We start from the raw sequence: 10,684 nt of genomic DNA, 5'->3' as shown, positions 1-10,684 counted from the left end.
CCTTTAGTCAACCTTGAGCTTACACTTTTATTGCCAACTTGTAGATGTCCACTGTGCCCAAGCTTACCCTTTTAAAACATCTGAATAACAGACAAGTAACTTGTTAACTGATAACCTATTAAGCCACTAACAGTTTGACTTAAAGGGTGATTTACACAACCTGAATATTAATCTTGTTATATCTATACAGAGACACTATGAATGTACCATGTGGAGTATCTAGTAATAGTTAGGATTTTACATTAACTTCAAGACAAATGGTTCAAATTCTGGCCTTGTGCTTATGCAGACCAGATTTATGACTACCACCACTACTACAAAAGCATTGGCTTTTCATTGTGACAACCAATTACTTAGATCACCATTCAGGAACAGTTTGTTTAATCCTTTCCTCACTGAGCACATCTATAACCATGATCAGAAGTGTACAGTAGAAGCAGCACACTATCTTCATCCAATGGACTCGGAACACCACAAAAGCAACACCTCAGTAAGCTGTCCACTCATGGCTAACACATCTAAGCTTATCAGGAGGCTAGGATTTGAAATTATGACAGTTTGCCTAGAAAAAGTCCATTGCTTAATAAGCCTCTTTGACAGCCACCATTTGGCTTACCAACCACCACTGCTACTTACTACATATTACTTGCAAACTTGGTACACTTGTGCACCTATCAACTCTGACTAAATGTGCAATTCAGTGTCTATATTATCTGACATATAACCCCCAAGTCACCAGAAGCTTGGACCCCGCATCGCCGCTTGCGGCTATATTTATTATTATTATTATTATTATTATTATTATTATTATTATTATTATTAACTTGTTTAAAAACATATAGGCATGTAATTCAAGATAAGTCTGCCTTTTATTTCATATTTCATACATTTCAAATAAGACTTTCTGACCATGACCAGTTTGACTTGTTTAAATTTAAAAACATATAGGCCTGTAATTCAAGTCTGCCTTATTTCAATTGGTTTTTAGCCCTAGTTGCACTTCTGTTGCACTTTTTTGTTCATTTGAGGTTTAAACAGTGCATGAAGGCATTGTGTATTAAATTAATGCGCTATTTTTTGTGCAAAAAATTTGAGTGGTTTAAAAAAAAAATGAAATTTGGGTCGCGACTTCATGACAAGGAAAATAATGGGTCCTGAGGCTACACCAGTTGAGAACCACTGTTCTAAAGAAGGGGAAGGAGGAAGTAGATCCAGCTAGCTACAGACCTATAGCGCTCCGGAATTTTGACAGAAAGACAATGACTAAAATGCTGTATTATTATATATTGTAAATATTTGTCATCCATCATTCATCCTGACCAGACAGAGTTCATCCCGAATAGGTTCTCTTTCTCAAATGTATGACGTCTCCTTAACACCATATACACAGACCACAGTAAGACCAGTATATACGCTAGTCCAACATGTTCAGTTATAACCAATGGTGATAAGTCAGCCAGGTTTCCATTACTTCGCTCCGTCCAGCAGGGCTGCCCTCTTTCGCCAGCCCTCTTCGCTGTTGCGCGCGAGCCCCTTGCCTTAAAAAAACGTGGTCACCCAGGTATTCCAGGTCTGAAGGTCGGCGGTATTGAGACACGTATGAGTTTGTACGCCAACGACGTAATACTATATCTACATAACTCAGAACAATCGATCCCCCCTCTCATAGAATTAATCACCTCCTTCGGTAAGCTGTCTGGATACACAATTAACTGGACAAAGAGTAATTTTATGCCTCTTTCCGATGTCTTCACTCCTGGTTTCCTAGAAATTCTCCCATTCAAACTGGCAAGGGACCGCCTCACCTATCTTGGCCTGACCATACCCAGAGATCCTAAACTAATATTTAAATTGAACTTTGCGGACTTTGTTTCAAGACTTAAACATTGTATAGAAAACTGGAGGACCCGCAAGAAGACCTTTCTCTGGGAACATTGGGTCAGGCCTTGACCTTTGACCACGAAAATCTAAACAGTTCATCCTTGAGTCCAAGTCGATGTTTGAGGCAAATTTGATGACATTCCGTCAAGGCATTCCTGAGATATTGCGTTAACAAGCTTGAAAATGGCGTTCGAGAGGTCACAGTGACCTTGACCTTTGACCACTAAAATCGAATCAGATCATCCTTGAGCCTAAGTGGATGTTTAAGGCAAATTTGATGAAATTCCGTTAACGAACATCGTACGGACGGACGGACGGACATATGTACTAGGGTCTTTGGTCGGTTAAGCATGTCGGTTAAACGGTCAATTTCCATGTTAATTTGCATATAACAGTGTTGCCAATGTGGCGATTCCCCCCCCACCTCCTTCGTGGTCAGCAATGTAACATAAGTATATTAAATGATGGGGCAAGTATTAATCAAGCTAGATTTGGAAATAAACACATGGTTCATGTTGATTTTATCTACCTGATGTCTGATCAAACGCATTCCGCAGCGAAGCACACACACAGCTGAACACCTGCTGCAGCCACAGAAGTGAAGTGAGCGCACTGACTGCCCCGCCCCTCTGCTGCTCCTGTCTGAGCACACAGCTCAGATGTGCTCTGTGACCATTTCAGAATGATTAATACACCCAGCGAAACAATCAGCTCATACATGTTCTATAGTTTTGTTAACTCCGTGTGTGCTGTCATTAGCCTACTTTTTCTTCACTGTCTCATTCGGTCTAACGGCCGGGACACACATCTTGCATGTGCGTGGCGTGTGCGTGGCGTGCTTGCTGTGGCTGGCAACTCTCTCCCTCCCTCTCTGCAGTGCATGTTCATCAGGCACACGCATGCATACGCTCGCACTCAATGATGAAACAGTAGTTTTTACCATGTTACAAAAATGACATGAAGCTGTCGAATTGACGATTGAAAAGTATCAATTAACGTTAACGTTACTGTCCAACACACGGCAGTTCGGATAAATTGTTTCACAACAAGAGACTGCGTGCGGAGTGCGGACTAGTCTTTATAATGTTGTGGAGCCCTGCCAGACACAGAGAGCACAGCCCTCGCCGCGTGGGTGAAGAGAGAGAGCGAACGGGTGAGACAGAAGCAAACTATTTTTTGCAGATCTCAAAAGCAGGTAAACCACTGTGGGATTAGTGAGACTATTGCTAAAAGAGAAGATACTGTAGTGATGCTGCGCACTTTGTCAGTGCGCCCTGCAGCCTGGGCTGTCGTCCGCTCAAACACTACTTCACGGGGCGGCTGCATGTCAATTGACGTGTCCTTAATATGCAATGCATGCAGCTCTAAGCAGTATAGCCTATCGGAGGAATGTTTTTGTTTAGATGGCTGGAAGATTAAACTTGTCTTCTCGTTTTGTTAATGTGTTTTTTTCTGCTTGTAGATGTAAAAATAAACGCTTTCTACTGAAAAAAAATCAAGCATTTGGTAAGCTAATGGTTTAATGGGGCACAGACAGTAAAATAGCGCATTTTAATCTTCTCGGTTAACCGACAGTTGTCGGCTAATGAGTGTCGGTTGTCGGTCAAGAAAAATTATGATTTTCGACATCCCTAATATGTACGTACGTACGGACAACCCGGATCCATAATGCCTCCAGCCTGGCTATTGCCGGTGGCGGAGGCATAAAAATCATAATTAAAGCTGGAAATAAGGTCCAGGTTGTAAAAAACCTGGATTCTCCTTTAATCTGTTACAATACATCTCTTCCCCTATGGGGATTAATGTCATATTGTGTACTCCCTGTCAAATAAACTAATAAACTAAACTAACCCTAACCCTAAAAAACGAATGACTTGCAGCTGGTGGGGGCGGAGTTTCTGTAAGCCGGACAAATGGAGTTGGATTTCTCTGTGGTAAACATACAGTATAGCGAAGGTAAACACTGTCCATCCGTTTATATTAACAACATTATAATGATACAAAGTGGGTTGATCATCGGTAAAGCCATCCTTTAAAATGATTGACCTGATGGAGAGCCGGATGGAAATGTATCCCATCCGGCTTCCTTGGAACTTCTTGGTGAACCGGTTGGTGCTGTAATAGGATTCATGGGTCAGGTCCACTGTATGCTTAGTTACTGTATATAAGTGAGACAACGCTTCATTATTGCAGGACATCAGCTCCGTAGAGATACAGAGGAACATCCAGAGGTGCACAACAGAGGCAGAGACACCACATACATCATGAAAACTATTGCAGCTTTCTTGGTGGTGCTGTGTCACCTGCACATCAGTCATGGTAAGTCACCATCTGATACTGTATATTTTCCTGCAACATAACAGAATAATCCACTCACTGATGATGATTTCCTCTCCACAGCCTGGAACTGTAACGACGGCCCAAACCTGTCCTATGCAAAACAGATTGACGCTGGACAGGGACAAGTGGTCGCCACAGACAAAAACAATCGCAACTATTTCCTGAGTGGATCCACCTGGTTCAAACTGCCCTCAGCCAGCCTCAAGCATGTCACAGTGGGACAGGCAGGGATGTGGGGCATCAGCACCAGTAACTCCATCTACAAATTTGTGGGTGGCAACTGGAAATCTGCAGCTGGAGGTAAAAAGGGGAGAATTGGTTATCAGTTGCATCCCTTCTTTCACCCTGGAAGATGGGTCATTGCTGCAGTAAAGCGTAGTCGATTACCTTACTGAAAAGATACACACACTAAAAACAGAACATAAAAACTTCAGATACAGTAGCCGACTAGCTGTGTTTGGAATGGTTCATTCACTCATTCACTCACTCACTATTCTCCAGGTGGTGTTTATTATATACTAATAATAATATGGGGAATGATCAAACAAGTTTCGGACACTAACTCACTCTTTTTCTCCTTTGGTAAACACGGCAGCATTGCATTGTTGTAGATAGGAGAACATGTAGGGTACATTCTGTTCACTAGGAATTGCAATGCATTGTGGGTATTTTATAGTGGACTATATTGAATCAAATTAACAGATGAGAATTCGGACACGAGTACAAAATGGCCAACACACTATATAGTCCACTATTTCTGTCATAGTAGGGACCAGTTTCGAACAGGGCTAGTGTCTTCATTGTGCTAATACATTGCTCCTGTGAGCTAGAAAGAATCCAGACAAACAGATTTACAAAACATATTTATGAAGTCAGGACAACATGCTGACTAAATCCAATACCTCTGTGTTTTTCCTTGTTTGCAGGTGCAATTCTGACGGTTGACGCTGGTAGTCTTTTCACTGTGGGACTCTCTAGCAGCAACAAGCATCTCTACTGTCTACGGAGTAGCTACACTTTGAGCTTCAGCAAGGGCTCTATCTCCTGGACAATTCTGGGTGGTCGTCTGTCCAGTGATTTAGTGATCTACCACAGCTGCGGCCCCTACGGATGCTGGGCAGCGCACATAAACTACGCTGTCTCCTTCACAAAGGTGGGAAACTGTTTGCAGAGCCCATGAAACCTTGGGCCCTATCTTGGTACAGGCGATATCCCCTATTTGCACTTGCGCACCTGTTTTAGCGTGCCTTAAGGGCAGGGAAGATAGTGGTCCGCCTTGTGCATTTGTCCAGGTGTTATGCCGAGTTTTGCACCCCCGCCCGGCAGTAGCTAAATGCATCCCCACCTCACGGGAGCATATTGTAATGATTTATAGAGAAACGTAACTGTTTAAAAGTGATATGGGTAGACGTGACCTCCCTGGTTTCTAAGTTAAAACAGCCCAGAAATATGTTGGGGATGCAATTCGCGGCGGGGAGGCGGAAACGTTCACGGCATGTGCCTCAAATTAGAGCCGTGCCAAATCATCTGCGCCCCCAAAATGCCAGCGCAAACGGGATTTGGGCGGTCTCAAGTAGCAGAATTATTCACAGGTGTGGCCAGGCAATGCCTGGGCATTACATCAATAAAAACCAATTGGATTCCCGTCTCGCAATCGCTGTTTGCGCGAGGCATGCAATATGATGTAATTCTCTCCATGCGTAATAGAGTGGACTCACTCGTGCCGAGGACAGAGAGAGATGGAGAGAGCTTATTGACAGATAGTCTGTGGTGCCAACGACCCTCCGGGTTATGGAGGTGAATAGCCTATGTCCTTTGTCCAACAAGTTTTCTCAATTCATTTCCCTCTTTGCGATGTGATAAAAGTTTATCAGTGAGTTATAGTTGATTGCCTCACTGAATTATCTGCTAATACCCAATTTTAGCAGCAGAATTTGATGTCCTGGCATAGCAAGGCTGTGCGTAATGACATATCCAAAAGGAATTTTACTCTGCACTGTGCACGGAGATCATGGTGCGCTGAAGCGCAACGGGGTATTTAGCGTGTAAGAGGTGCTTTTAAAAGCTCTTAGCACAAATTAATTGCGCGCTGCTGAAGATAGGATAATGCCATCTATCCCCACATTTTTGCGCTGAGAGGCCTAGTTCGGCATGTGGCAGGCCTATGTCCAGTCAAATTATAACAGGCATGGGCTTGTCCACGCCCCCAATTTACATTGCGGCGTTAAACGAGCGCAAACACTAAATTACCGCTTTTGCGAAGATAGGGCCCCTTAACTCTTATGCTATGTTTTTTATTATTATTATTTAGCACATTAATCGAACACTCATAGATCATGACTGCCATGATTCGGTAGTTACTGATATTATTAAAAAAAATTGTGTGCAACTGATGGCAGTCGTTCTGATGTTGACACCTCTTTACAGGTGAATCCGTCTACCTGCTCCACCTCTGGCTACAGAAGGATCCCAGGACTGCACTTGAAAATGGTTGAGGTGGGCAGTGACGGCAGTGTCTTCGGAGTGCAGTGGAAGTCCGGCAAGGTCTACGAGAGGTTAGTCTCGCTAGCCAGCCTCTCTTCCTTTCCGTCAGAGAGTCTGGCACTGCAGGTTTCCATTGTGGGATTGCGAAAAAAATGCTCTGTTTGGGTTAGCCAATCATCCTCGTCTTGGGCGGTGCTTAGCGTTAGTGCCCTTGGAAAATAGTTTCGGGGTGGAACTTGTGCCGAGCAGGCCTTCTTTATTGCACAATCCAAATTTTCTTCAAAACTTGCCATTTTCAGCGTGTAGCAACGAGTTAGCCTGTAGGTTTCTGCCGTTAGCTTTCTACGCTAGCTAGTTAGCGTCGTTGTTTTCACATTCGGCGGCCGGGAGCATTACATCGACACACATGGGAGCTGATTGACATGGTCGGAGCCAATGACAGAGCGTGTGACAGAGCTTGCAAGTGGGGGAGCGGATATCCTGCTGCCACCGAAACAGCCGCTCGAATGGGAGAGCAGCTTTAGAGCAGGGGCGGGCTGATCCCCGTTGCCTGTTTCCACGACGCCAGACTCTCTGACGGAAAGGAAGAGAGGCTGGCTAGTGAGACTAACGAGAGGTATTCCATTACTCCACACGATCAGGTAACAACACCCAAGAGGGCAGTCTTTACTGTGATTGTGAGCCAAATACCCATAATATTGTGTCAATATAATAATGATCCCAATAGTAAACTAGAGGGCACTGGGCAGAGTGCATGCTACCTAGAGGGCACTCGGCAGAGTGCATCATGCCACCACCTGCGCTTTCAGTCTCTCTACAAAGTTGTGTGGTGTAGCATGAATCCGTTAAAGTTAGGTGTCTTTTTGTGATTGCCATCACCCATTGTCATGCCCCCTTTCGACCAGTGGGCGGACATTAATCAGGTCTACTGTAAGTTGGACCGTGTCCTACTTTTCTACAAAGTTTCGTGCAAGTTTGTTCATGACATATCCTGACAAACAAGCAGGGGCGAAAAAACATAACCTCCCGGCCAACTTGAGCATATATATATATATATATATATATATATATATATATATATATATATATATACACACACACACACAATAATAATAATAATAACAATAATAATAATTGATTGGATTTATATACAGTAGCACCTTCCTCAATACTCAAAGCGCTTCACTCAGGGGAGGGGAAGGGGTGAGGGAACTCAACTCATCGACCACCGATGATCAATTGACAGACTTGTACATTCATCTCCTCTCTCAACAGAACCGGCATCTCAAGCAGTCGTCCATATGGGACCGCATGGAAGGCCATCCCCCTTTGCAGCATAAAGCATGTCAGCTACGACCTGGGAATTCTCTGGCTCGTCACCATCTCTGCTCAGGTCATGCGCTGCACACGCTAATGTCAGACGCACAGCGACGTACAGACGTACAGTTCTGTGTAACGACAATCCAGTCCTTATCTGCTCTATACAATATCTTTCTCTTTTAGTTATTGAAGAAGTGTGATTTTCTTAGGACAGAGTAAACTGTTTAAAGACCCCATAAAGTCATGTTCTAAGATGTATGTAAAATATTCTACTTTGAATAATAATTTGTGTCTCATATGGTCCCCCCCCCCCCCAAAAAAAAAGGTTGAATTATCTTGTTACAATTCTTAAAATCTACTCCTTCTCCATCATTACAAAATGATAGTGTATTATAGAGTCTGCAAATATATTTCATCTCAAAAGTTTTCCTGCTGGACACAAGATGTCTCCTACTTCACTGTAAAGTCCATTCTCAGTGTATGTGCACCGGAGGCTTCAAGTTTCCACATCACAATTAGTTAAATATTGGACAGGGATTAGCTTCAACTATTTGTGACATCTCAAATCATGTCCCGCCCCTAAAATTGGATGTTCAATGAATACAGAGAAACGTTCCACTTTCAGCAGATAAATGTGAAAACAGCCTTCTAGTGTCAAACTAACTCACATACATCATTCTGAAGCTCAAACACCTGAAGGAACAAGAAGAAAAACACATTTTTGACTTTAGGGGTCTTTAAGTGTCTTTTTTTAGAGAGATTACTGGGGGGTTTCTTTTTAATATAGAGCAATATAGAGTTTTTTCCTGTTTTTTCTGTCTGTTTTGGCTAAACTTGTCTAACAATATGCATTTGCATGTAATGCATTTCCATTCAAGCTGAATTAAACTATTTGCATCCAACCGGTTGTTGTTGTGGTTGTGTGTGTGTGTGTGTGTGTGTGTGTGTGTGTGTGTGTGTGTGTGTGTGTGTGTGTGTGTGTGTGCGTGCATGCGATTTGCAATAAGATTTGGCTGGTGGTCATTGTGGACCCTGTGGAACACAGGATAACACAGGATTTACAGCGCAGGTACACTCAATTAAAGCCAAACCCTCTAATTGACGACAGACATATTGAACATTTAGTCAAAATTAAGGGCTGGGGACCATAAGGGATCATTTCATCCCAGGCCCCAGTCCCGTCCCAGAGGCTCTGGGTTATGAGCCCCCTGAGTTCTTGGGCCCGTGGGCCTGGGCCTGGTAGGCCCATTCCTTAATACACCACTGGTTAAGCCGGCCAAGAACTATCAGCAACAAAGGCTGAATGTTGCATCGCCTCACGTAGCCTGTGTTGGGCCCACACTCTGCAAAGACTACAGCCGGCGGTCAACTACAGTAGTGCAACTAGTGACTGCGGATATACAAACCAGATACATGCAACAATGCAGCGTTTGCCTACCATTTTCACACCACTCTCACTCACCACTTGAACAGTTTTCAAATATAGCTCATCATGCTAATCAAGAATGTATCTGACAAAAACAGTTGCAAATGGCACTGGCGTTGTCAGCCCTTGCCTGGTCTTGTGTGCTTGTGGAAGAAGAAAGGATGATGATATGCAGAAACAGGCTCAAAGGGCTTTCCCGAAAGGGCATTGTGAAAATATCTGTGTATTTGTCACACTTCTATACCAATTTACAGGGCAACTGACCCTCTTCAATGGACACCACCTCTCACAATCCCAAAGACACACACACAGACGGATTAAGCTTAAATACAAACAATTGTATTAACATTCAAGGCAGAAAATAAAACACGAGTGCCCCACTGTTCACTGTGGATAAATGTCAATCCCCACTCCTCCCCATCAGCTCGTCCCACCTAGATCAAACGATATCACCACACCAGTAATACTTATTAGGCCGAAGCTATATTACACTCCATTCCAGGACACTGCAAGTGATCACACTACATGCATAAAATCAAGCTCATAAACAATGTGTAAAATCAAGCCACATAATACCAGACCATTAGGGTTAAGAGATGAAGCACATACTGAAAACAGCTAAATCATTTCACACCACTTTTTCATCAGAGTAATAAAACAGCACACCACTTGGGCCTTTAGAGTAAGATCTGGGTAAAGTTAATCACGTAGGGGGTGCCCACTGCAGTAAGGGCTGTGATTGTGATATAGGCTATTATCACAGGAAGAGGGGACACGACAACGGACAGGACAAAAACATGAAAGGAATGAAAGGAATGAAAAAAAAGTAAAAATTCCAATTTGGCCAGTGCTGACCCAAATTGGAATACGCTATTAGTCCCGTACTCCAACGTCTTCTTATGGCCTAATGGCAGATTAAAACGTCTCTCCAAAGCTGCTGCTTACCGACCCCAGAGCTGATGCGCTGCGGCGCGGATGGCCAGTTAGGGAGCGGGCGAGTAGCCAACAGTAGAGCCCCCGTCCCAGTCCAGGCAGCTGACTGCGTGCGTGCGGGCGTGCTCTGTCGTCCCCGTCGGACCAGCGGAGTTGGACTTCGGACCAGTGATGCGGACTTGAGGGAGAAGGCAGCGGCGATACGGTCGGGTGGAGTCAGTGGCGTTGATTTCCCCGTTTGCAGCTATGAGGACACAGAGAGAGCAGCACGGGATGAGAAGACTGGTTTACCATAGTGAC

General features: G+C 43.9%; 1 protein-coding gene across 1 annotated transcript; it reads left to right on the top strand.

Moving 5' to 3' along the window:
* The first annotated feature begins 4,086 nt into the window (after nt 1-4,086).
* Nucleotides 4,087-8,927, top strand: LOC310783011 (fish-egg lectin-like). The gene is made up of 5 exons (XM_083643787.1): nt 4,087-4,200; nt 4,282-4,521; nt 5,148-5,374; nt 6,649-6,776; nt 7,981-8,927. The coding sequence occupies exons 1-5, from the start codon at nt 4,146-4,148 to the stop codon at nt 8,117-8,119; spliced, it is 789 nt and encodes a 262-aa protein (XP_083499913.1). The 5' UTR covers nt 4,087-4,145; the 3' UTR covers nt 8,120-8,927.
* Nucleotides 8,928-10,684: the final 1,757 nt, after the last annotated feature.

Source organism: Poromitra crassiceps (genome assembly GCF_964638095.1).
Source record: "Poromitra crassiceps genome assembly, chromosome: 9".
Classification (NCBI taxonomy): Eukaryota; Metazoa; Chordata; class Actinopteri; order Beryciformes; family Melamphaidae; genus Poromitra; species Poromitra crassiceps.
This window is presented reverse-complemented; position numbering and strand designations above follow the sequence as displayed.

Bases quoted from the DNA above. Each gene is read 5' to 3' on its own strand.
- LOC310783011 (XM_083643787.1), top strand. From the start codon at position 4,146: ATGAAAACTATTGCAGCTTTCTTGGTGGTGCTGTGTCACCTGCACATC. The intron at 4,201-4,281 runs GTAAGTCACCAT...TCCTCTCCACAG, and splicing joins TCACCTGCACATCAGTCATG to CCTGGAACTGTAACGACGGC. The intron at 6,777-7,980 runs GTTAGTCTCGCT...CTCTCTCAACAG, and splicing joins TCCGGCAAGGTCTACGAGAG to AACCGGCATCTCAAGCAGTC.